The 27,040-nt window shown below is 42.7% G+C and overlaps 1 protein-coding gene across 2 annotated transcripts; it reads left to right on the forward strand.

The window, feature by feature from the left end:
- Positions 1-1,093: 1,093 nt before the first annotated feature.
- On the forward strand, positions 1,094-25,804 carry APLF (aprataxin and PNKP like factor). 2 transcript variants are annotated; one of them, XM_032684099.1, is made up of 11 exons: positions 1,094-1,592; positions 3,008-3,159; positions 4,460-4,586; positions 7,201-7,379; positions 10,055-10,443; positions 15,155-15,280; positions 16,548-16,594; positions 17,510-17,548; positions 21,036-21,215; positions 25,181-25,357; positions 25,644-25,804. In XM_032684099.1, the coding sequence occupies exons 1-10, from the start codon at positions 1,121-1,123 to the stop codon at positions 25,249-25,251; spliced, it is 1,782 nt and encodes a 593-aa protein (XP_032539990.1). In that variant the 5' UTR covers positions 1,094-1,120; the 3' UTR covers positions 25,252-25,357; positions 25,644-25,804. The 2 variants fall into 2 exon arrangements, with proteins under 2 accessions (XP_032539990.1, XP_032539991.1); XM_032684100.1 differs by lacking the exons at positions 25,181-25,357; positions 25,644-25,804 and having other exon boundaries at positions 1,098-1,592; positions 21,036-21,918.
- Positions 25,805-27,040: the final 1,236 nt, after the last annotated feature.

Below are 27,040 nucleotides of genomic sequence, written 5' to 3' on the forward strand. Positions count from 1 at the left end.
GTTGGATTCTTTTCTTCCGTCAACCTTTTATTGCAAGAAAATGCTGACTTGGCGTGTTTGTTGCTTCTATTTCAAATCCCCTCCAGATAAAACAGACAATCAGTGTAGGGAGTTCCAGAAATTGCTGTGCAAGAGTATTAAGATCTCTACACCAAAAGGGCAACCACTGCCTCACAGTGCAGCAACTCTACTGAAATGTCAGAGCCCAGAACTGTGGCTTCCTTGGTTTCTTTTGCTGCTGTTTCTCCCTCTTTTCACCCTTTCACTGCCCCCCCGCTCTTAAACACACCAGCTCAGTTGAAGGTGGGGGAATCACCTGGCCCAGAGTACCCTGTGGAACCTGTTAGCAGATCCTTTCCTGATCTACCTCAGCTTCCAGGCCGGATTCAACACTGAGAAATCATCCAGCATGTTCTGGAGCTGAACCTGCCCCTAACTCCTCAGACCAACTGTAACTGGGACTGTGTTAGGGGAGATTTTCGAGACAGCCTTTAAAAGCTCCTGCTTGTTTTCTTTTCTATACCCCAAATTTTTTTTTCTCCTGGATGCGTGTCACTCAAGTTGTATCGAGGCAGAGCTATCCAGGATGATTTTCCAGGAAGCACACCTATTCCCACGAAATACAACCAGAGAGCACACACTGCTTAGCCAGGGTTATGTTATCTTCTCCCTCCCAGCCCTGTCTGCATGGGCTTTGTCCCCTGTTACGGCTTTGCTGGGACGAGGGTCAGCGCTGAGGCTGTGCAGGGAAGGGTGAGGAATAACCGGGATGTCACTGGTGCGGTCCTGGGCAAGAAAAAGGACAGCCCAGGTAGGAAAAAGGCCAGCCTGAGTAGGAAAAAGAACAGCCTTGCCTTCCTTCTCAGTCCATTTTACCAGCTGTCCGGCTACGGAGCCGCGCTGTCACCACAGCGCTGCTCCCATCACCCTGGGATGGGGCGAGACGCGCCGATGTCATTTCCTTCCACAGTCCCACCGCCCACGCTGGAAGCCTCGCCGCGTCCCCGAGGTGGGATTTACCTTCCAGGAGTAGCCGTTCCCGCGGTCGCAGTCGATCTCTCGCCGGCAGACGGCCCGCACGGCCAGGCAGTGGTGCCGCCACAGCCGCTCGTTGCCCTCGATGACGCGGTGCCAGCCCTTGCACGCCGCGGACGCGTGGCACAGGCTCTCCACGTCCAGGCCGCCGAAAATCCGGGAGCTCACCTCGGGAGGGAGGGCGGACACGAAGTCCCCCTGTCCTCCTCCTCCTCCTCCTCCCGGTCCTGCTCCTGCAGCGCTGTCTCGGCCGCCGGCGCTCTCCGCGTCCATCCCCGCGGCCCCGGGGCGGGGCGGCGTCACCGCGGCCGCTGTCGCGGTGTGTTGGGGCTGCCGTGGGCGGCAGCGCCCGGGGCTGGGTGTCCCCTTGCCATGTCCCTGCCGTCCGGGTGGGGAGGGTACTGGCTCGCCTCTTTGGGGGCGAATCTCCGCGGTTTCGGACCCGCGGAGCCGGCGCCTCGCCGCGTCACGGGGCGGCCGCGCGTCATCAGGAGGCGGCGGCGGCGGCTCCTATCGGGATCGGCCCCGTCCCGGCCCCGCGGAGCCGCGGGCCCGAGGTAGCGACACCCCCTCGCAGGGCCGGGGTGGGTCGTGTCCGCTGGGGTTTAGAGGGGCAGCACCGCGGCCCCGTGTCCGGGCTCGGGGCACCGCCGCGTCCGTGGCGGGGGGCGCTCGGGACCAGCGGAGGGCAGCGAGGATGGTTGGGGGAATGGGGCATCTCTCTTAGGGTGAAGGGATGAGGGAGCTGGGGCTGTTCAGCCTCGAGAAGAGACGGCTGGGAGGGGACCTCATTAATGTGTATAAATAACTGTAGGGGGAGTGCCAAGAGGATGGAGCCGGGCTCTGCTCGGTGGCGCAGAGCAATATTACAAGAGGCAACGGGCGGAAACTGATGCGCAGGAAGTTGCACCTGAAAGTGAGGAAGAACTCACGGTGTGAGTTCATCTTTACTGTATGAGTGGAACAGGTTTCCCAGAGAGGTTGTGGAGTCTCCTTCACTGGAGATATCCCAGAACTGTCTGGATGCAATCCTGTGCCATGTGCCCGTCATCTGGGATAACACTGCTTGAGCAGGGGGGTTGGACCAGATGACCCACTGCGGTCCCTTCCATCCTGAACCTTTCGGTGATTCTGTGAGCCCCTGGAGAGCCAAAACCTCCCGAGCAGCCCCTGGAGGGGCCTTTTTGGGCAGAGCCTGGCCTGTCTTCTCTTGGCCTCTCATGCTTCTCTTCATGAGGCAATGAAGAGAAAGTTCAGCTGGTGCCTTCCCTGGAGTGCAGAGAGCTGAGGAACAGGTGGCAGTGACTCCCCAGTGTGGCTGTGCAGAGAATACAGCAGCAATTAAGACTTGTTTTTCCCTAATGCTTTGTGGCAGTGAATTGAGTAGTGGAAGGGCAAAGTCTTGAAGGAAAAACAATTGCAGTTTGGGTGCATTTTCACAACTTAAAAAGCATTTTGGGTGTGGTAGCTCTGAACTGGGCTTTTGAAACCAGCATCCAAGTAAGCTGGTGGCAACTGAGAGCTGCAGACTTGTAGCCTGTAGTGAGAACTTGCCAGAAGGTGCTGGATTAATTGAGCATCTGACCCTGAAAACCAGATCTTAAAATCATTGCCTGACATTTAGTGTAGAACCAGAGTTTGGGGAATTGCACAGATTTACAGTAAAACAAATTCTGAGCTGTAATTTCAGCTTTCTCAAAGTTTTGTCATGGGAGTGACCACTGTGAATTCTGTCCTTAAGCCCCAAACTACCACAGCAGTGGGGCCAGCAGCGATTAGAGTCTTTTGTTCAAAATACTTCAGGTGTGAGGTAAAAGAAAGGCATGTTTATTTCCTCTGTAAGTTGGTGTAATAGGATGTTGATGTTCAGTTTCAAAGTGCATTTATTAGTGACAGACTTTTGTGTTTGAGTCAAAAGTGCGTGTTTATATTTGTGATGTGTGAGTACCTAAAATATATTTTGCTTTGTCAGAAAAAACTCAGGAGGCTGATGCAGAAGAAGCACCAACTGTTCATGCTGTTGAGATGTCCTGTATTCCACTGTTAATGGAACCATCGTGTTCCAGCTCTGAGGTAAAGAGAGCTGCAAAAATGAGAAATTATGATGCTGCCTCTAGAAATCTGGTGGGTACTTAATTTTTTAATGAAATTCATTATTTGTGTGTGTTGAAAATTACAAAGGTGTTGTGCTTTCTATACCCCTTTTTCCCCCCTGAGAGGTAAATTACTGCAGTCAAAATTGATTACTCAACATTTGTTGCTTTATTGGTTGGGACTGTGTGCTGTGCAAGTACATAAATGTGTTACAGGAGTGTTTTGGACTCGATACTGGAGCTGAGTACGACAGAACAAAGTCCAGTTCTGCTCTCTGGTCCGTATCAGTAACTGCCCCTGAGTATCTGTGAAGGCCTGGGGGAATGAATGACTGTTCCAACCAGCCCAAAAGCCTCTGAAAGAGGAGAGAGGAGAGCCTGGAGTTGGACTCTGGGTGTCTTGGACTGGCTATAAGTAATATCTGTTTGTAGTGTCCTGGCAGCCTGTTTCATTTGGATTGTCAGCTGGGATGGAGTTGTGTTGTCAAGATCCATACAAACACATGGATAAACAACTCCCCAGTGTTTCCCTGGCTGTCCAGTAAAACAGTTTTCAAAGTGAGCATCTTTTCTTTTTTTTTAGAACACTGCCAAGTCCAGTGGTTTTCAGACAGTCTGATAAATAGTGTGGGGAGCTGGTGGGATTTTTGTTAAACACCATCTGTTGTGTATCCAGTGCTAAAGCAACACATTGGTCAATACTGGGGTACAGCAGGTAACAACTACACACGACAAGTGAAATGTCAGCCTTTGCTGTAGCTGAGATCCCTGGGGTGGACACTTACTTGTCTGTCAGTAAGTAGAGGTTCAATGTGATAGTGCTGCTTTCAGTAAATAATGAATGTGACTTTGATGTATTTACATTGTTTTTGCAGACAGGATTTAGAGTCTGGTTGCATTCTGGAGAAGGGAATTGCAGGAATGCCACTAGCATTCCTACAATTCTTAGCAAGACTTTTCTCTTTATGGGGTTTTTGTTTGTATTGTTTGGGATTTTTTGGACAAAGAGGCATTTGTTAAACCTGCTCTTTCTCTTATGTCTATATGTGGAAACTCTAGAGCAAGGTGCTGGTGAAGCTCTTCTATGAAATTTTCAGTTTGTAGCCTTTTAGATATTTATTCCAAAGGTCTAAGGAGAGGGGATTTTCTGCTGCAAGAGGGTTTCTATAGATTTTGTTTTTCTGAGTGAATAGGAACTATAAAAAAAAAAGTAAGTGGTCACCCAGGCTGCAACTGTGTAGAAACTGTGATCTAGTTTCCTCCCCTCTTTTGTAACTGGATAAAGGTACTAAACAGTACCTTTTAAATATTAAAGGCAAATATTGTTTCAGGTTCCTCTTTCTGATGATAATGACAGTGAACAGTCAAAATCTATTCAGAGAAAGAGAGTTCTTCCATCTTGGATGCTGGAAGGAGATCTTCTGGTGCAGAGGGTGTCTGAGCCTATAATGACAGCAGGTAGGTTTACAGTGTGGTACAATTGCATTCCAATATGCATTTCTGTGCTTTGATGTAATTTTCTTCCATTACAATGATGGTGGTTGAAAGTGTTGATTTGTTACTTCTTTCCATCCTTTGTGCAGGGCAGCTGATGGAGAGCAACTTATGTTGTCTCCTTTGTCATCAGTCCTACGGGTGCAATAGAGCTCTTTCTCATCAGTTGATTTTCTTTCTGTTCTTTTTTTTTTTTTAATACCAGATAATAAACTCCCTTTGGACATCTGAGCATCGGATATTCTGTAGCCCTTTCTTATAAAGTTTTCTATTTCATGTGTAAATTCTAGGTAATTTCTGTACCTTTAATTCCAGTCCTTCTCCACACTTAAGTTAGTGATGTTTTGCCCTTCTAAATTTAGATTCTAATTTCACAGATTTTTAAAGTAGGAGGTTTTTTGAGTGGTGCTGGGTGTTAGTTTTTTAACCATGAATGAATCAAACTTGATCATTTAGTCCAAAGTAACTTGCTTGGAGGAGCAGTTGTTCACAGTATAATACTTTCTTAACAACATGAGGCTAAAATAGTGTTGCATTACTTCCTGTTCTTCCAGGAAAAGGAAATTACTGAACTGCTGCTGCTGTGTTCAGTCACTGTCAGCAGGACACACAAGGGTGCTGCACTGGCAAAACCTCAAGAAAATTTTATAGCATGTCCAACTTTGTTTCTGGGAGCTTCTTACTTAAGCTGCCATTAGACGAACTTACTTCACGGCATTTATTGCCCTGATGACTTTAGTTGGTGGAACTAGAGCACTAAAGAAGGGAGAGAAGAGAAGGAAAATGACTTGGCAAAGCTCCCCTGGCATTTCTGTCCTTCTCTGTGCTGAAGGCAGCACACCCCACCCACCCTGCTTGTCCTTCAGTGGCGAGGTATGAGATGATTCGGGTGTGAACAGCTGAGTTTCCTTTGTTAATCAGTCCAAAGCTATGAACTGTGGCTGGTGAGTGTGTCCACTTCTCTGTGTGCAGCAGCTCTGCTTTAGTGTCTCTCTTTCCAGCTGCTGTTTCTGCTGGGATGCTGTGGTGGATTTGGTTCTTGATGCCCAAGCAGCCCAACTGGAGTGCTTCGTGCAGTGTCTTCTCTCCTGTAGTAAATACAGGTGTCTGTGTGCACTGACCTGGGCAACTGTGGCTTTAAACACCTCACTCGTGTGCCATCCACACCTCTACCTATTCCTTTCCTCAAAAGCTAGTTTTGAAAAAATTATAAGAAGCAAAAGAAAATTTATGTTTTGATTTTTTTTTTCTTTTTTCCCTGTTCCAAATCTAGACTGTTCCTCATTGGCTTGTTCCTTCAGATGTAAAAATTGCATGTACCAGAGGACTTCAGCTGGTTGAGTCCTGTGCTGGTGTGATTGTTTTCTTATGTTTTCTTATGTTTGTGGTTTTGTTTTGTATTTTTGGGGGAGTGGAGTTTGTTTGGTTTGTTTTTTTCTCTACAAGCACTATAACATTTGTTATATGTGTGAATGTAATGTTTTTTACAAAGACTGGATGTTGTGGTTCTGCTGCTATTGAGATTTGGAGCTATGTGGGTGAGAGGTATCTGAAGGCCTGACCGTGAGGGAGCTGAGGGTTACATGCAAACTCTGTTGGAGCTGTTAAAGAAGTTATTAGATGAGGTCTTTCCAGCTTAGAATGGGATGCTTTGATAACGCAGCCAATCTCTTCTGCAAATCAAAAATATTTTCTTAAAACTGTGTAGTGGTTTGCATCTTTTTAGAGTGATTTTGGATGGGAATGTAGAAAGGTAGAGAGGAAATCCAAAAAACTGCTCTTTTATGCCTTTCTATCTTCTGCCTAGAAAGGTAGCACTGATCTGTGGGTTTGAAATCAGACATTAAAATTTGGGAAAATTCCTTGCTTCATACACATCACTCTGGCACATTTTTTTGAAGGAAGAGAGTTTTTGGAGTCTTTTAAAATGGCATCAAGTATCTTCCTTCTGAGTGTGTTTTGCAGCAGATGAAGCTATAGCAAAATCAGGAGGATGGCCCTGGGTCTCTCCCAGCTGTATATCCAGAAAATACTGCTTCAGTGCAGAGATCTTGAGGTTTCCTGAGATGTGAACTTTTTCAGAGAGACAGAACTTTATTTCACTGTCTTTTTCTGTATTGGTTATTGGTCGATGAAATGATCAGCCACAATGTGGTTGCCCAGGGAAATGGGCACACTCTGATTTTGCTGTGCCCTAATTAATGTCTGCCTGTATAAACAGGTGGTCGGAAGGGACAGTGACACCAAAGGTCTGTGGCAAGCCATCCTTACACCTCTGTGGTGTAAAGTGAGTTATTATCACTCATACTGATACATTCGCTCCAGAATATCCTTTGCCACATATTTTCTGTTTTCCTCCAAATTCCCCCTCAAGTGTCTGTTTCATTCTCAAACATACTTTTTACTCCTATAAGCAGTAAGTGTAAAATGTGCTGTTGAAAGAGCCACAACTGCTGCTGTTTCTAATGCCATTTGCCCCGTGTCCTGCTTTGATGTAGGTATAGATTTCTAATGTGGTCAGGATTTCACTGAAAAAATTGCATTCCAAAAGTACCCTTTTATTTCTTTTTATTTTTAGGTCACAGAAAGAAAAAAGGCCACAGAAGGGGAGAAAGTGTCATGGAGTCATTGAAATCAGAAGTAAATGTGCAACAGAAAAAAAGATTAGCTTCTGGAGAAACTGTAGAGCACTTTGAAGGTGAAGAGCAAGATGAAGGGAAAAGGAGCTGCTTTTCCATCCCTGTTCCTTCATCTCAGGTAACTTTTTGGCTCGGGAAAGAGCAAAAAATGAGAATGTAGTTGGCAATGTCATGTTGAAGGTTAGGTCTACAACATAACTGTGTTCTGCTCATGGTTTGCTGTTTTGAAATACCAGTCCATTGGGCAGCTCTGTAGCAAGGATCACGGAAACCCTCAGTGACTTGGTTTTCTGCATTTCCTCCTCGGAATCTGGGAATCGCACCCAAAATGTTCCACAGAAATACTAGACTTTGAGCTTTGCAGCAAGAGGCAGGAAGACATGGTCCAAAGCACAAGTCCTAGGAGTGGCTTGGTGTGTGTGGTTTCTTTTCCTGAGAACCACGAGGGGATAGGTGATGGGCTTTGCCCAGGCTATTGCCATTCTAGTAGGTGAAGTTTTATGGTCAGATAATGATGGCGTGTGGCTCAACAGCTGCTGTGTTTCAAAGGAAGGGTACCATGGGGTGTTCTTATGCCACTGTCTCAAAATCTGAGTCAAAAAAAGGAAAGGGCAAAAAACCCCAACCCATAACCTGAAATCCCAAACGATTTGTGGCAATGAGTGAGCAGACCCTGCAGTCCAGCTGGTCACTGTCTGTGCGACCTCACAGCAGTTTACAGGCAGCCAAATCCTTACTGACAACAACTTGCAAGTGAGGAAAAGAGAAGGATCACTGCTGAAGAAAAACAAAGCATATGCTGGTGAGAGCAAACTGAGGCTCTCACTTGTATCCTCTAAGTGAAAAGCCTGGAGAGGTGTTAATAATGTCTAGCATTAGAATTGCATGGATCTGTTCCAGGATCTGATAAAAACACTTAAGGCAGTATTATTTGGTATGATTTTGGCACTGAAAAGGACTGGGGTTTTGATTTTGTTTGGTTTTTTAATTAAATCTTAAAGCTAATTGAAATGAACTGCTCATGGAGAGCAAACCCTTCAGAGTAGTTTTGGTGTAACAGTGGTCAGTCTGGGAAAGTGTTCCAAGTGGTGAGCTTTGCTGTTCATTAGGTGCATTAATAACAGCTGCTGTGCTATTTTCTCTTTGTCAAATTATAAGGTGAGTGACTACATAATTAATTATTCCATTTTTCGATTTTTAAGTAGGAAGCCTTACTTATTTTCACCTAATAATTTCATAAATCATTTCAGTCTCAAGCGCAGTGGAAGAAATTGCATTTGTAACTTTGCAGGAGAACTAATGGGTTAGGGCAAGTGAAATTAATAATCATGGAGAGCTCTGAAAGACGGTAATTTTGATATCAAAGCCCAAATCACAGTCCTGTTGTCCTATTTAAGGCGATTGAGAAAAGGTTCTGTAGGGAAAGTTGTTGTAAGCGGCAGCAGCCGCCAGAGAGCGCTGAGGGCCCATCCGTGTTATCCCAGTGCTGGAGTGCGGGTGGCTTTTTTTTCCTTGGATCACAGCCTGGTGTGTAGCTGATCCTAATAATTGTGTTTAGTCTCTTTAAGTACAATACAGGCAATGAATGTAGTAGAGAGTCACAAGTGGGAGCGGCAAATTAGGGTAATTCGTGCCTCCCTTTGCAAAGGAAGGCTGATTTCCTAAGCTGCAGTTGTTTGCTGAGCCTTATTTTGAGAGTTATCTTTGTCTGTGAGTTGAGTTACTAAATGTGCTGCTGTCAGGATCATCTGATATTAATGCTGACTTTGCCCTTTCTTAATCACGTTGTTGCTCAAAAGTAATTGTCTCTGTTTTTGGATAAAATTTTATGAGGCTTGCATTAAAAGGAACAAAATCAAACAGGAAACCACCGTCTGATTTTCAAGCTCTGCCAAACACATCTGTGTAAACTAAGTATAGATTTACTGGAGGGGAAACTTGGATAATAACCTGTAGAGAGCAGAGATCTTAGAATAGTTCTGTGATGTATCACAGTAGTTCAGCCTTCAATGTAGATATGCTTCCAGGTGATGTCTCAGTTGTCAGGACAGTGTTCTTGTCTTGTGTTCTTTTTCCAAACAACACATGTCTCATTTTAAATGTACATTTGTTCCAAAATTTAAAATGCAGTATGTGTCAAAGCTGAACTATTTCTCTGATGGTATCTATGACAGACTGTTTTATGATTTAGTCACGATCTGAAGCATTTAAGATGTATCAGGGTGGGTTTAAGCTCAAGGTGTGTATCATGAATTCCCATATATCTGCCATATATGGATAAATATATATATATTCCATATATCTTGGTACTTAACAGACTAAAATTGATTCTACTGTAGGAGTGTACATTCTTCTAGAGTCTACTGTATCTTCCTCTATATAATGCCCATTAATTTTTTCAAGAGGACTACTTTTGATTGGAATTTAATTCAAATTAAAGTCCTTGGACTGTTCATAAACTGAGGTGGTGAGAGAGGAGTTCATGTTGTGAGGGAACTGAGGTCAAAAATGGGAGCTTTAGGATAAGTTTTCTTTAAAGTTTGTTGTGTGTTGTTTTCTTAACTCCAGCCTTTCATTCAGCAGCTCTATTTAGCAGTGAACTTGAGCTTGGAAAGTGGATTAGAAGATTTTAAAGGCTGGACCAGATGATCTTTTGAGATCCTTTCCAACCTGGACTGTTCTATGGTTCTCTGATTTTGAAAGCAGGAATGACAAGGCACAGTTTGACATTTAAAGCTTTGAATTCTGGAGTGTAAATTATCAAGTCCTTCAAAATGTAACCTTGTTCCACAGAATACATCTGGATTTCCTCTTGAGAATACCACGAGAGATATGGAAGGAAATGGCAAGACCGGAACAAAAAACCCCGGAAGTTCTCTGGAAAAAAACGATAGGCAGCCGCATAGCAAATGTTCTAAAAGAGTAGGTCAAACCTCCAGTAAAGACAATAGAATTGAGAAAACAGAAAACAAAGAGCAGAGCACTGGTTCTACAAGCCAACAAGCTCACTGGGGCGGGACTTCTCAATATTGTGGTGCCCAGGAAGGGATTCTTGAGCCTGATGCAAATATGGATTGCGAGACTGAGATTTCTGATTCAACCAGAAGTGCAGATGCTTCAGAAAGCTCCAAAAAGATCCAGCATAAGAGGACACCTTGCATGTACGGAAGTGCCTGTTACAGGTAAAGCAAAATTAAAACTAGCTTGGGCTAGCTTGCTATTTAGAAGTAATGTATTAGTATCATTTCTCTGTGGAAGAGAAAACTGTAAACTCATTACAAGTATTAATTTGAAAAAAGATCTTTTGGTGAACAGGGGGCTGATGAGAAACAAATGGCAGAACAATAATTTTAGAAGGGTAAAAGGAGGAGCCAAGATGTCTTGCTATCTGCTAATGTAGCCCAAACAAGGGATGAAGTACTTCAGCAATTAAAAGATGAAGTGTTGTAGGAAGTAAGAGACAAAGGTCCATTTTAAAAAGAAATAAAAGACCTGTGTGTACAGTACCAGGAACCAGCAGGGAGAAGAGATGTAAAATGTTGAAATGCCCAACATAGACCCTGTAGGCTTATTTTATTAGCAGGTGAGACTTATATGAAAGATGATTGTATTTATTGAAGGGTTTTTTGTTGGTTTTTTTTGTTTGTTTGTTTGTTTGTTTGTTTTTTATTATTATTTATTGCCTGCTTTGTGATCTGAGTGTTTAAAATACGTACTATTTGTCACCCTTAAATAATCAAGAATTTCTTTTATTATAACTTTACCTTTCTGTGCTTTTTTTTTTTAAGCTTTCATTTCCCCCTAAACCCAGAACAAGGCATACTTAGGAACTCCAGGTTAACCCTTAACTGGTCAGTGTCTTTGGAAATACTGCAACAATTGGGGTTTTTCCCTCTTTTTCTCTCCCACTCATATCTTCTCAATTCACAGTGGAGGATTTGTCATACAAATGTTCCAGCGAAATTCCAGAACACCAATGCTGGGTACCTGGCCTTCTGCTAGTTATTTCTGCCCAGAAAAGATCTGTGGTGTCCTATGTTCTTATACTGAAGGGAAGATGGAAATCCAGATGTGCTCTTGAGACTAGAAAATGCCCAGTGACCTAAAAACTAAATTTAGGACAAAGTTTTGAGTTCTAGATAAACTCATGTGCATTGTAAACATAAAAGATACGGTTAATCTGGGAAACAGGGAGTCCTGTGACTTCAGTTCTCATGTATCTCATTTTTTCCCTTAATGATTATGATGAAAACATGTTTCATTAGACAATTCAGTCTAATTTCATTAGATGATTCAGTACTACAAATGCAGCCTCTGTTTTGCTCCAACTACGTTTAATTTTGCTCAGACAAGTTTTCCCGTGTATGGGTATTAAGGTGATTTAATGCTCTGATATGCTGAAATATTCCTAATCTTAGGTACAGGTAACAGAGAGTAGGAATCTACATGTGCACATTGATTCTTGGTTTCTTCTCTTGATTGTAAAACATTTGACAGGAATACTTTTGGAAAGTATTGCTTTATAAGAAAAAAAGAATGTTCAGAAATAACACATATTAATCCTACTTAGTCAAAGAAATTTGTAAATAGGGAGTATCAAAAATATCAGCTTTGATCTTCAGGTAATGTCATGAGACTGAACCTGCCTGTTTCCAGTAATAGAAATGTGCTTTGTTGTCTGTCTTTGTATTTGCTTTTAATGCAAGGCCCCCAAGTAGCTGTTTGTGCACTGGTGCAGAGCTGTGTTAGAGCACAGATTAAGAATTAAATCTATTAATTTGATTAGATATCTTTTATACCTGTCTTAAACATTTAGGAAATAATTTTGTAACCCATAGTTTAGTTTCTTCATTTATGAATTTGAAATTACTGGTTTTGAAAGAACCAAGCTTGATGGAACCTCTCACCCCAAGGAATCTTCTTGTCACCTTCCTGCAGTGTCATATTCTCTTTCTGAGCTGGCCTGAAGCTTTACCAGACTGAAAGGAACTGCTGTTACCACTGAGACACAAAGTGCTCTGTACGTGTTGTAGCTGCCTATATTTGTTGTCAAGGAACTCACCCTCTGAATACTGTTGTGTGCTCTTTTTGTTGTCTGTTGCTTGTTTTTCTGAAGTTAGAAGAATAGGAAATTAAAAATAGAAGTAAATTCACCACCACTCCCCTTATCAAAGGCCACATAGAAGGGGTACAGAAGACCTGAACTTTGTTCTCACATTGGAACTCACAAATTTTGTCCACAATTCCTTTTGCCATAGCCTGGGATACAGTTCTCTGCAGAATGGGGGTGTGTAAATCTCTCCTGTACCTGTCAGAGCAGGAGATGGTCAACCAACCTTTAGATTTGTGTGTTCTTCTAAATACTTTGCTATTTGTTTGTTTATAAAAGCATTTTTCCTTTCACCTTAAGCTTGTAAGTCTAGTGGCTAAAGACCTGCATCTGTCTTTTTTTTTTTTTTTTTTTGAGTCCTGTCTTCTAATAAGACTTAAAATTTAGAACTCAGAAACATCTTATGTGTAGTTATGGCATAACTGCAGGCTTGAATTCTACAGCTTTATTAGTAGTGCTGGTAATTAATTACATTTTCACTACCAGTTTTTCCAGTAGCTGAGAAAATAAGCCCTTGAGATGGCTGTGGGTCTTCTGCATGGGATTGTGAGGAGTCAGGGATTCTGAAGTGGTCAGTTAAAGTTGCTTTAGAAAAAGCTTTTAAAGTTGCTTTTGGTGGCTGCATAGATGAATAGCTGTCTTAAATATTTCACTGAGCAATACTTCCCAACTTCTGCTTGAGTTGACTGCATTGATGGTGAAGAACTTTTTAAGTTTTATTTGCATAGTTTTTGTTTGCATAGTTTCCTGCATCATGAAGTGCGAGGATACAAATTCAGAGCTTCTGTGAAAGCAAAGCTGCACTTACTGTGTCAGTATGTTTATATGAAGGCAATGGTCAGAAAACTTTATTCTTAAAATAGGTTTCTAACTGGTTGCTTTTTGTGCAAGTAAGGCCTGATGGTTTTGATTTGATCAAATGAATAACAAATCCCTGTGCAGTGAGGCTTTGTTATGAAACTTAACTTTGTGCAGCTTACAGTGTGGTAATGTGCTCTTGTAACTCAAATATCTTATGTCTAAAAATAAATGATAAAAAAAACCTCAAACAAAACTTTTAAGGAAGAAGCCTTAGGGGTTTTTTTGCAAGAAGGGAAAATATTTGCTTAATATTAGCTATGCACTTTTCTGCTTCCATTTATTTTGCTGGGTATTGTTGCACTACACGGAGAAGTAGAATAAGTACAAATTATCCAGGTAAAGGTAAGATAAAATATGATGTTTCTATTAGTCCTGAGCCTCTGCGATGGGACACGTTCAAGGTGCTTCACAGAAAATGTATAATTTGAGGAGCACCATCCACTGGCCCAAAGTCTCCTGAAGCCTGGTAACGAGGTCTTGTGCGTCACGACCCTTTTGTTGCTCTTCCCTTACTTCTTTTTTTTTCCTGTCCTCCAATAAGGGCTGTTTGTATAGGTCTTGAAGTAAATTTTTGAAAGGAAAAAGAATATCTCCTAAAATACAATAAATTGGCTAATTGACAGCTACAAGGCCTTTCCTTGGAGACTGCGATGCTACATGTGTCTTGTAGGAATACAGATTAAAATTATTTCAAAGAGCATTAGTTGCTGCTGTATCCTTTGGAGAAGATGAATTGTGTTTCAAATGACTGAGAATTCTTGCTATTATTGCTAGTTTGTTAGCTCTGTTCATTGAGAAAACAAAGCAAATAGGCTCTAAAATGACTTGGTTTCATCCCATTTATTTTTAAATGGGAAAAGAAATAGGCAGCCAGTCTGAATTTGGCATAAGAAGTAATGTTTCATGAGAACTTGTGGAATAAAAGATTGGTAGTTGCAACTTATTAGTGGTTTCTAGTGAAGCATTATTTTATTTACCCTAGAGTTTGCAGAAATAACAGAAAAGACTAGGACACGAAGCTTGTCAGCTATGGAAGTAGATCCAAGGGATACTGGATCTTTGAAAAATGCACAAACAAACTACAGGTTATGTACTCTGGGAATAATTTTGGTAAACACTGAAGTCTTTTGTGGATATCTTTTGGAAAAAAAAATTATTAAAATGTCTCACATTTCTTGCTTTTAAAGATTATGCTCAGAAAAAAAAGCATCTCTAACAGAAATCATGGGGAAAGGGTAGATTTGCTTTTTGTACCACTATGTTCATTTTGATGTATTTTTTTGTAGCATGTTTTGATCTGTCACATGAATTTCTCCTGAAGTTACAACATGTTTTTTTGTATTCTTTTTAACATCACTTGCAGCAGTTCTATGAAAGAAAAACTCTTCTATAAGTGATGCTGTTTATGGCTGCCTTGTCTTGTGTGGTGTGTGGAAATTTATTGCATGGAAGCAGCAGGAACGTTCTTTCAGTGATGCATGTATTTGTGTTCCCTACTTGCTCACCTGGGATTCAAGTGCTGTAGAGCAGGAAATTGTGGATGCTGGTCATGTGCTCTCATCACCAACATTGATGTGACTCAACTACACATGCGGTTGTTGCATCTTATGGTTCAGCTTCATGTCAGCGTGGTGATCTGTTGTTCTGATAAAAGCTATTGTGTATGTGCTGGAGGTTTGAAACTTAAAGCTGATGGCAAATAGGAAAATTCTTATTTTGGCCTCTGTTGCAGCTGAGACAAAACTTTTCTTCTGTTATCCTGAAAGCAGGTCCTACGGTCTGCATCAGGTTAAACATTAAAAGCTCCTCTTCACGTAATCACAGAAAAATGAGCTGTTACTGATTCAGTAACAGCTTTCTTGTCTTTGCTTCTTGTGTCGAAGCAGAACAGTCAGATTTTTGTGTATATTTGTCTTTTGCAGGAAGAATCCCATTCACTTCCAGCAGTTCAGTCACCCTAATGATGACGACTATCATGACACGGAGATGATATCTCAGGATAACAACGACAACCGGCCCGAGTGTCCGTATGGAACAGCTTGTTATAGGTGAGAAACACTGCACAAAGTGGCTCTTCTTGTTTACAGGTTAACAATGTTCTCCCCTGCAGTTGCAAAATGACAGTAGAATAATGAGAATAATTCTTGATGTTAAACCTTGACTGTAGCCTTCTGAAATGTACCGTGGTCAGACTGCTACCTTTAAAGCACTTGGGACTGTGCATATTTTGCATAGTGACACAGTAAAAATCACTGCTTTGTTAGTAATTTCAGCTGGCAAATGAAAACTTGACTCTTGGAACCTATTCAGTGACTTGACGGTCAACACTTCTTCTATTTTCAGCATTCAGTATACTTTTCTTTTATATAAATGTATTGTTTATATATAATTCATTGTTACCTGGTGTTCTTCCTGATATGTAGCTTTTAGTTTAAATTTTGATCAAGTGTTTGTCGAGATTTTGTACAAAAACTATTTTAATCGGTATTTGAGTTGTTAGAAAGCACAGTTGAGGTAACAATAAACACCAGTTTATGGCTGACTGCTGTTTTCTTTTAAGCACTGTTGATTTTCCTCGAAATACTGTTTTATTCTATTTGTTTTTCAGTATCTAGGTTTTACACTTTTATTTAGGAGAGTTTCACTGCTGTGGAATTGCCACAATGGATAAAAAGATATGTTTTGAGGCAATAAGACTTCTGTGGGGCCATGTTGAAACTAAGGGCTGCTGTTAATAAAGATTCTTCCTGCAGAGAAACCTTTTCTCTTGGAAAGTGTGGTGATCCTAAAGAGCATGTTCTCCATGGAATTTAACAAAACAAGGGCAGCTGTTAAGAAAAAGCCATGGTTCTATTCAGCTAATGCAAAAAAAGTGTTTCTCTTATAAAATTCTATGAGACTTTTCATCTCAGGCTGAGCAATGTAGGTTTATATCAGTAATGAAATTGCCAACATGCTTTTCAGGACTACAATGGATACTTTATCTAAACCCCAAACTGTCTCTCCTTCCAGATAAGACAACCTCTGTGCTGTATTAGCTGGTAATTTCTTAATATTTGCTTCATTCTCTGGGTGTAGAGGAAAAGAGGCGCCCATGAAACTGATAATTCTTTTGATAAAGCAACAGATATAATTTGAAGGTTTTTTCATGTTATTTTTGTTGTCCTCCTCTGTTGGCCACTGCTTGAAGGGAACATAATCAACTGATCTAAATGCTATGCCTTGAAAATTATCCATAAAATACCAGGGAATTCTGGACTTGTTAAGTGTGGAACAAGGTGATGAATCAAGCTTTTGCTATTTTCTTCTTTGCAGGAAGAACCCTCAGCACAAGCTGGAATACAAGCACACTGCGCCTCCAGGTAAGCTAACTTGTTCAATACTGCTCAAAGTGTGAGGGGAAAAAAAAAACCCAAATCCAGTGATGGATACCCAAAAGTTGTAATAAAATGCTTTAATCTACTTTGAGAATAAAATTTACATCTTACTCTGTATTTGAATTATTTTTTTCCTGGGATTTTTTTTCTTCGGGTAAGTTACAATTTTAAAGTTTTTTGATGCTCTAAAACAAACATCACAACCATATCTGTCATCTTTCTGTATTTTTTTTTGAGGGGTGACCAGTGATTTTCTTACTGTGAGAACTAATTTTTGCATATATGTTCTCTTGAGGCCTAAAACTGAATTTGAGTTCCTATTCTAACACTCTGTAGTCTTTTCATATTCCAGCAACTTGGCTTGTTGAAAAACACAGGGGAATGTGCTGTTTACATTTTGTCTGTTCTTAAAGAATTGAAAGAGATACTTCACATTTTTTTGTGCTTTTTCTAGATTATTGAATCTGGGTTTTTTTCCACATGAAATCCCAATACAATAAACAGTAGTTTAGAGCAGAGCAGTTATGGAATTGTAATGATAATGTATTTTACTGTGAATTACTAAGGAAGGAACTGCAGTTATGGAAACAATAGTGTAAAATATATAAATGCTTTTAAATACTCCAGCTTTCTTAAAAACCCCCAACGTTTGTTGGCGACATTTGTCTACAGATGGCAGGGGTCATAACATTGAGAACAGTTCGTCTGGATAATCTCTTGGGAATTATTCAAGAGAATCATTGATTGTCTTGATTCAAGACAACCCAACTCTGCTGGTTTTGGGCAGCAGAGTAGCTTTTATACTTGTAAGTGCAGCACAACCATTGCAGGATTTGTTTAATGGCATAACCCTTAGGTCAGGGTTCACTCTGTCCTGACTAAAAACTTCCCTTTCTTTAGGAACTGAAAGAGGAACCCGACAACGAACTTCAAGAAATGGTGAGTGTGTTCTAAAGTTCTGAATGGGCATATCAGCATGGGGCACAGCTGGTCTGCTGTGGGTTTTTTGGCATTTAGTAGTACTATAGATGCTTGCTAATACTTACCTGAGGAGAAAGTAGTTGTTATTTATTTTAGTAAAAACTCTTCTAGTTTTTTTTACAAGTGATACTGCTTCAATTGAACTTGTGCCAGGCTTTCTGGATAATTATCTCTGTACTTCCCTGGAAGCAGGCAAGCAAACAAACAAGCTTTTTAAGGGGAGACACATGTGGCTAAATCAATTCTTCCTTCCTTACACAGGGGCCATAGTAGGATGAAAAGAATCCAGTATTTCATACAAAATATGTTAAGGTTTTCCCATAAAGATTGATTACTTCTGAACATGATTCCTTCTGCATTCCATTGACTTTGAAATAACTTTCAAGTGATAATCTGTGCATATGAACTTTTCTTACAATTAGGTATTGATATTTCAGGGTAAATACTGGCTTGTTAGGACTAAAGTGAAAGAAGTTTATATGTTGTGGATGCACAGACTCTAGTTTTAAATACTCTTTAGGGCTGCTTCCAGGATTCTTTTGTGTCTCAGCTTCTAAATGTGAAGCTTCTTATTCTTTCTAAAATAATTTAAAAGTGGGCTTTAAAGAGCAGTCTGAAAGTGTGATGCTATGTAGTCTTTGCTTTCACTGGCCTGAGCAAGACAGGAAGGTGTGGAACTGCTGCATGTTGAGTGGGAGTGGGAACTGGCTTGTCTTCCTTGAGATCACCAAGGTGTGGCTGGGCATTTCCTAAAGAATTCCTCAAATGAGGTCTGCCTTCTAGAGAAAATAAATAAAAGTGCAAATAGTTGTAGTTAGTTTTCTAGGCAAAGTGGTTTGGCCTTCATTTCTGTTGTGGGTGGGTGCAGGAGGTTGTTTTAAACTTCCTGCTGAGAAATTTCTTTCCCATGCCAATTCCTTATCAAACATGTGTGCACTTTGGCTCTCACCAAATGCTTGCTATGGCTGTATCTGTGCACCAGAATACTCCGAGGTGTATTTGTTACCTGTGTGCTTTGGTGCATCCTGTGATACAAGTACCAGCCCCATCTTGATCAGAGGTCCCTTGTATAAATGTGTTACAGAGTGGTCAGAGCTGTTGGCAGCAGTGTAAGAGCAGTGAGTGATGAAGATTTTGGAATGAAACAGGCTGGGCTGTGTGCATATCTGAAAGTCTAAATCTGTCAAATTCAACTCTTGTTACCAAGTAAGAACTGGGGAAGACTTGATATTCCATGCACAGGGGAAAGAAGGGAATTAATTCATTAAAGTGCTGTTCATATTTACTGTGTTTTTAAAAATTTTTAAATATCATGTTGAGTGGCTCTCTTGTAAAAAGTGTAGTGCTTGGCAGGTTCACACCTGAGGCAGCTGTACCAAGCAGGGTCACACAAACAGTCAGGGCTTCATTAACCTTTATTTTGTGCTGTTTGGCACAACTGCACTGTTAAGCACAGCAGGATTAATTTCCCTACATGTGTATTTAAACTCCACCAGCCAAGAGAAGAGGCTCTACGTGACATTTGACATGTTTGGTTTTTAACATTTTTAGTCTAATTGCTACCAGAGGGTTTACGAATTGCCTGCAGAGAATGTTCCGAGAAACAGTCTGAGGCAAATGACTGGGGGAGTAGTTGTGAGGGAGGAAGAAAAAAAAAGTCAAGAGTTGTGCTGTCATTAAATTGTCACAACTGAATGACCTCATTGTGTTGTTGCTACTGAGATGAATGACCTGCTGTGACCATGGAATATGCAGGATTCTCCTACACACTTCTTTGTAGGTTTTCTAGCAAGCTGATCAGCTCACTTCCAAGTAGAACTCTTTGGGAGGAGTGGTCAGCAAGCTTTTTCTCCCTACGTGAAGGAGATACTTTCAGAGAAAGTTTAAAGGTCATCTTTATAAATACAGCACTGGGGAAGAGGCAGAATTGAGCTTAATGAGCAGTATTGGGGACTGTGGTGCTTATTAAACTACAATGAAAAGAGGTGGATGGGGAAGACATGGAAGGAAGTGCATTGTTCCCTGCTGAAATCCAAAAGCATGGGTGTACAGGGAGGGAGAACATAGTATGCTAGTCCTGCATTTATAGGAAAAATACAGAAGTCATAAGTATTGTGCCAGAATTCCTGTTTCTCTTGTAAAATGTCCCCACAGTGGTGTGAAAGTGAAGAAGAGCTTTTCTTTGCTAAGCAGCTCTTGGGCTTATTATTCTCATAAGCTTAGTCTGAGTAGTGGGATTTTGTTCTTATTGCATTCAGCATCTTTGTTTTGGCCCCTCCCCTTGAAGCCATAGCTCATTCTGCAGAACTATAGTCTGTGATGAATCTTACAAGAAATTCTGCTGGTATGGGCTGACATGGCCATGATTAATTTCCACTGAAGTCTGTTAAACAATAAACTAGCAAGCAATAAAAGGAAAATAATTCTGGAACAGTAGCATTCCCAGTAATAAAAAAGTGTAATTGAGAGAGGCTGTGGTCTGACTACACAAGGTGTCAGTGGTGGTGGTTGTTCGCCACGCACAGCTTGAGTGCCTGAAACTCTGACCTAAAGCTTTAAGAGTTTGCTGGAAAGTGCTTATGGTTAATATAAACGTGAGGATTTGGACTGGGGTCTGTAGCTGAGAAAAAAATACATGTTTATAGTTCCATTTGAAAGCTGATGATAACTGCTCGACAGATAAGTTATCTGTCCCTATATCATTGAGAGGTTATCTCTTGATAAGAATGCAAAAATTGGAGGCCTTATCTCAGAGGTGTGACTTAATGGCAGAATAAGACATGATTGTGTGCCAACACGTTCACACAATGCAAAGACTGCTGCAAGACAAACTATAAGGAAGTTGTGGAGCATGCTGTGAATGGCATCCATTTCTTCTAAGGAGAGGTTTCCAAGTATGATTCCTGCCAGTAAAGACTGTTGTGAAAAGCTGTGAAGGCAGAAGGCAATTTGATGACAAAATGTAAGTTGTGAAGCAGGTGGATGGGAAGCAGACTGGAAAGCAGTGAGATATAACAGACTGAACTGGGACACAGGTAGGCTGTCCCCAGCTCAGGAAAGTGTTCAGCACTTGTTGTTTCCTTAACCCATGTTCAGAAAGGAAGCACAGACTATCCAGCATGGATCCAAATGGAGAATGTAGGAGGCAAGTAATATAGAAGACACTCTTCTCTCACCTGAAGCTCAGGAAAGAAATGAGTAGGAATTAAAAGCCATGTCAGATTCCAAAAACTGAAAGTATAAAGTAGCCCTAAGTATATGTGGATGGATGAAGAAGTCGTCTTTGATCTAGGATCAAAGTAACCATGGAAGTAAATCAGAAGATAGATGTGTTTAGGTGATTCCTTCTCCTCTCAAGGAGAGAGACTTAACTTGGTGGGCTCTGAGAGGGCTCTTGAGTTCTGCACATATGATTCAGGAACACATGACATTTTTGTCCCTACAGGAAAAAGGGCTGTGGAGAAAGACAGTGCCAATGATGGTGAAGCCAATGAGTATGACCTCAATGACAGCTTTATAGATGATGAGGAAGAGGAGTGTGAAGCTACTGATGAGGACTCGGACTGGGAACCAAGTTCAGAAGAAAAGGACAATGAGGATGTCGAAACACTTGTGCAAGAAGCAGGTAGATTTGTTAAGACCAAAAAATAGCTGCTTGGAACAACGCTATGAGTGTCCAATGTGGTTCTGTTAAAACATGGTTGCACAGAGGAGAGGAATTGTTTGAAAACTTTTTCTCAGTGATGTAGGAGCTACAGGAAGATTTTAGTGGGGCCGGGGGATTCAGCAATGCCTTTTTGTCCATATGTATTGTTTTGGGGGTGGTATGGTGCTTTTTTTATTAAGTGGTGGACCCACAGGATGGAGCTCTGAAAGTTTTGGTTGTTTTTTCTTTCTTTTCTTCAACTATTTGTTTTACAGTTATTTTGAAATACAATTTTAAAGATTGGTAAAACTTCATCTCCCTATGCTTGAAAGAAGTACTGGCATTAGAAAAGCCTAAACCATTTTTTAATGTTCCTTTGAGTTAGTGCAATTGTAAACTTCATTATTCTGCTCCCAGCTTTCCTTTTAGGTATCATTTTGTTGGTTCTCTTGAGGTACAGTAATTAAATACAGGTTGTCTAAATCACTTGAGAACAGTATCTCAAAGTGTATTGAACCACTTGGTTGGCTCAACAGCAGTTATGGTGTATTTGTTGCAATTACAACAGTACCTCTTTCCATGCCTGTATATCACTGGAATTGTGTTCAGTTCTCAGCAAAGCTGAAGTCTTGATGACTGACTGTATTTTTGCACAAATAAACTTGTAACATACAGTAGGAAAGATGTGTAACTGTGTCTCTGTGATTTCTAAAGACATCGTTGGAATATCTTGCCTTCAGTGTGTTCACCACTTCCCTGAACCTCCTAGAAAGTAAGTTAAAAAGTTTTAGTATGTTTTGGGACAGCTGACTGGAGCCGGACACAGTCCTAAAGTTCAGCAGGGGAATCGTTCTTGTGTGGCTGCAAATAGGCATCCAAATACACTCCAGCTGTTTTTATGGACTTTTCAGGAGGACTTTGTGGATGTGGTGTCCTCTACAATACTCATGCTGGGTTTTTTGACTCAGGCTCACATGCCCTTGTTGTTGTGATGAGGCTCCTCTTGGGGAAAAATCTGCCAAGGGAAACCAAATCCGGTAGTGCCTGGGCCTTGCCATTCCTGCACCGAGCTATGTGTGGCCTCAGCCCTGAGCCCTCCTGCTCCCACCATGTTGGGGCTGTGTTGGGTAGGGAAGCTGCTGCCCTCAGGGCCAGGAGACAGGTGAGCCAGTCTGGAAGCCATGGGCCAGACCTGCTGGACCACCATGTTGTTGCTCCTGACCACCTCAGGAGCCAGCTCCTTACATCATGGACCCTCTGGAGCCACCTTCACCTTGTCCACCCTGAGAAGATGCCCCACAAAAGTCTTTCACTGTGCCATCCCTGAAGAGTTTTACACTGTGATGTGCTGCACTGTCCCTGCAGGAGACCTTTGCCACAAGGCCCAGCTCTTTTTGGAATCTCGTATTAGGTTGGTTTCCTTTGCCTTACTGCCCAACTTTAATTGGAGTCGTTCATCAGAGCCTCACAGAGAAGTCCTTCTCTGCCTTTCTTTAGCACATTGCCCACTGATTCTTTTGTTTCCTTCCTTACCTGGTATTTTTTGGAGTGCATCACCATGTGGCCCTGGAGTATTCCTTCAGACCTGTTTGTTTTATTTCTTTGGCTTTTCAGAGGCTTCCACCTCTTTTTGAGGTGTTTCACTCTATGGCTTTTCTCTTGACTTCTGCAGTGACTGGTGTATGTTGGGGCACTTTACAGAGCTATTCTGGAGCAGTGCTTCACCCCTGGCTTTTTTGGAGTGTTGCATGCCCATACTTTATTGCTGTGGTTTCCTGCTTCCTGTGATGCTCTCCATGTGTTAACTTCCATGTTTTTTCTTCTGGAACCAGCAGATGAGCAGGTGGAGAAGTTTACATGGGGTTTTGGGGATCCTTTTTAGCTTGGGGATGCCTTTTTCTAGGGAATGTTGCCATCTTAGTGTGTCTTCTGTCACCAAGTCTTGGTTTTGAGGAAGGTGACTTTGTGCCTTGAGCAACTACGTGCTCAGAGATGTTTCATACTATCCATGATTATTGGTGGTTTTACATCAGGGTTTGTCCCGTGTTCTTTGGTTCTAAGTGGGATTACGAAGGTCACTTTAGAAGATGCTGGGATCCCTGCCTCATCAGTGATTTTGAAGTGCAGCTGAGGGAGCTGGGGTTGTTTAGCCTGGAGAACAGGAGGCTCAGGGGTGATGTTATCACTCTCTACAACTACCTGAAAGGAGGTTGGAGCTGAGTGGGGTTCAGCCTCTTCTCTCAGGCACCAAGTGACAGGACAAGGGGACATAGGTGATTCCCCTAGCTGTGCTAGGGGAGGTTTAGGTTGGAATTTCTTCACAAAAAGGGTGATTAAACATTGGGATGGACTGCCCAGGGATGTGGTGGAGTCACCATCCCTGGAGGTGTTTAAGAAACAGTTGGATATAGCACTTAGTGCTATGGTCTAGTTGATATTGTGGTGTTTGGTCAAAAGTCAGACTCTGTGATCTTAGAGGTCTTTTCCAGCCTTATTGATTTTGTGATTTGGGGCTTTTCCTGGCAACATATGTAAGGGTGCAGTTTGGAACAGAATCCTAACAGCTTTTCTCTCCGCAAATTTCCCTGGGAGAACTGGAGCTGAAAAATTTTCGCTTTACAAGAACACTGCAAGACAGACAGAACAAGATAGTTGGGAGAGCTGAGAAGGGAAGTGCAAGGCACCAGCCTTTAAACTGCACGCACCCAACACTGCGCTGCACGTTTTTCTCAGCTCCGTGTAACCTGAAGCACCTTCTGGCTGGCAGAGTCTGGAGTGTCCACTACAGCTCCCGCACAGCAAAACCAGCCAGGCCAAAACCCGTTGTGTTCTTGTAAGGCGAAAATTTTTCAGCTCCAGTTCTCCCAGGGAAGTTTGTGGAGAGAAAAAGCTGTAATTATTACACGGTCTTTACTGCCATCCAGCGTCCTTTTTTTGCACTTACAGTCCTTTTCATGGTCTTTTAAGCACTCATCTTTTGATCCTAGTCCATAAATTACTGTTGTATCTTCTCGCTTCTAATGAGTTGTTTCACAGCCTTGAATGTTGGATGCTGATTGGTTAATGCTCTTAAGCTTACAAACTCTGTCTCTTATCTAAAGTTTATAGGATTCTCCTGCAGGTTAGGATATTTTGCGTGGGCTCAGCTGCTGGACTCTTTACGGTTCCCAAGACAGATGTGCAAGAGTGGAAGAGGAGAGTCCATCTATGTGAGAAGGAAAGTGCCTCGCCCCAGGGTGTAGTGTGGATTTGAAAGGCTGCAAGGAGAAGGGCGAATCCAGCAACTGGTTTTGCCCTGGCCCGCTTTACTGTGAGGGAGCTGTAGTGGACACTCTGGACTTTGCCAGCCTGAAAGTGCTTCAGGGTACATCTAGCTGAGAAGATTTTGCCCCGGCTTGTTTTACTGTGTGGCAGCACCAGAGTGGACACTCTGGACTCTGCCAGCCTGAAAGCGCTTCAGCTCCCAGCCCTGCTGACAGCCTCCACTACCGCCTGGGGCTGGTGGTGAGGAGCCAGTGCAGCAAAACCAAAAACCCACAGAGGTAGCAGAGTGGGGGTTGCAAACCCCAATGCACTGCCTGTGTTCATTTGTGCATGCAGAAGGGCTTGGGCTGCTCTAGTCCCCTTTTCTGCCTTGGCCTATGATTTTTTTCTTGGCCAAGGCCAGGCTAGGGGATGGGGGGATAAAAGCAGGATTTTCCCTATGCAGGCATGGGTCTTTTCCCTGCATGTGGCAGTTGGGCCTTCCCGGGGCCCCCGACACCCTCTTCCAGCACCAGGGGCTTTCTTTTACAACCCAAAGTTTGTAAACGAGTTGGGTGCTGGCAAGAAGGCGGCAAGTCACACTGAGTGCCACTGGTGCAGCCCCCACACCCTCAGGGATGCTTGGGCAGGGGTCTGGGAGTGGGCAGCATCCACCTGATGAGCTCCTCCTCTGTCCTGTAGAACAGCGGAATACAGCCCACCGGAGTGGATCCTCTTCCACTGCCACCGTGGCTATTCAGCAACAGTCTGATCCCTGGGCATCCTGCTCTATGAGATGGTCTGCAGGGACCTTCCTTTCAACAACGATGAGGACATTGTCCAGGGCCAGCTCTTCTTCCTGCCAGGGGTGTCTCGGGGTAGGTACCCAGCTTCACGGCGTGGGGGAAATAATGGTATTGGGAGATTGCAGATGGCACATGAGCATCCTGCTCTTGCAGATATGGGGGAGGTTGATCTCCCTTGGTGAGCTGGAAGAAGTGGCACATGTCCCTCTATTCTGGTCTATTCCAAAACAGAGAATCGATTGGGAGGTTTGGGCACAACTCTTGAGCATCCCTCAGCGTGGCCTGACACTGTGGATGTGATGGGAGCTATCCAGTAGCGTCATGAATTTTGGTGGTTGTTTCATCTGTCTTAATGCAGGCTGCAGTTGACATCTAGATTTCCTGAATGGCCATGAGAACTTTGAAAAGGTTAAGCTTTCACTGAGCATCTGGGTGAGCTGATGAGTCCTTTTTTTTGTTCGGAGGCCAGCAGACAGGGTGTCCAGCAGAACTGGAGGAAGCCAGAGCAGCAGAGCAAGAAGGTGGCAGGGACAATGTCACTTTTGGGTCCGTGAGTGCATTATAGTTTGGCTTTTTGTTTCTGAGCATGAAGATGACGAGCCCTGGGTGGCGTGAGCTATCTGCACCAGAGGGGAGATGAGCAAAGTGAGCATTCCACTTCCTGGAGCAAATTACAGTTTCTTCTAGGTCTCGTATTGTTGGTGGACCGAGGCATGTGCTGTCTAATTTTTTATTTTTATTTTTTTTTTACAGGTGGTAGGCAACCTTCTAACCGTCAGCTGTGGCTACACCCATCTCTTGGGTTTTTTGTTTTACAGGTAGTCTGCAAACTTCTTGGGTAGCTCAGTTATTGAGTTGTGCAGCCATGAGGCAAAATAAATGTGACATCGTAAAAGTCATAGGTAATCCAGATTTCAAAATAGAACCTTGTAACAACTGCATTATACACAGGATCTTAAGAGTATAAGAAATTATGAATATAGATATATAGGGTTGGAAAATACAGATATAAGTTTTATATATAAAACAAGAAAGGGCGTGAAAGTATGAGAAAATATGCTCGATATGAAGGAAATAGAAACAATTCGGAGGGGTTTTTTTGACTCAGTGTAACACAGCAAGTCTGAGATCCTGGCCGGGATTTAAACCACTGCTGCCACCTGATGATGAATAAGGAGCACTGAAGTCGTCCCCGAAAAAGAGGCGCCTGGCTCCGCCCCCTCTAGCTCGTCTCCCTCCCTCTCGCCTGTGGCTCCACCCACCCTCCCCTCCCATGCGGGGCAGCCCCAGCTGTGGCCAGTGAGGATGACAAGGGGTGAGGCAGCCCCAGCTGTAGCCAGTGAGGATGATGGGCGGGGCCCGCTGGGTGGTTACCTGGAAACCCTTTTTGTAGGGAGCTTCGGGAGGGGAGCGGCAGACTTCAGGGAGGCTGTCAAGTAGTGATGGTGAGAGCATCTTGTAGCAGCTGGAGGAAGCCCCTGCGTGTATCTGGAAATGAATCATTGCTCAAGGAAAGTGCCGAGGGATGAGCCCTGTGCCAGGAGGCAGCGCAGGAGAGGGGAGCAGCACAGGTGAACAGGTGAGGGAGTATGGGGGTGTAGGGAAGATGCAGCTCGGACTAGAGGAAGAGCTTGGAGGTTTCTTTTACTGATATGAATGTGCAAAATAGGGAGTGAGGTTTCCCCTTTTCTAGTTTGTGGGAACTTCACCAGACTACCACATCTTCTCAAATATAGTGGAAAGTGCTCAGCCACT

This window comes from Chiroxiphia lanceolata, chromosome 3 (assembly GCF_009829145.1).
Source record: "Chiroxiphia lanceolata isolate bChiLan1 chromosome 3, bChiLan1.pri, whole genome shotgun sequence".
Classification (NCBI taxonomy): domain Eukaryota; kingdom Metazoa; phylum Chordata; class Aves; order Passeriformes; family Pipridae; genus Chiroxiphia; species Chiroxiphia lanceolata.

Bases quoted from the DNA above. Each gene is read 5' to 3' on its own strand.
- APLF (XM_032684099.1), top strand. From the start codon at position 1,121: ATGACGCGGTGCCAGCCCTTGCACGCCGCGGACGCGTGGCACAGGCTC. The intron at 7,380-10,054 runs GTAACTTTTTGG...CTTGTTCCACAG, and splicing joins TCCCTGTTCCTTCATCTCAG to AATACATCTGGATTTCCTCT. The intron at 10,444-15,154 runs GTAAAGCAAAAT...TGTCTTTTGCAG, and splicing joins TACGGAAGTGCCTGTTACAG to GAAGAATCCCATTCACTTCC.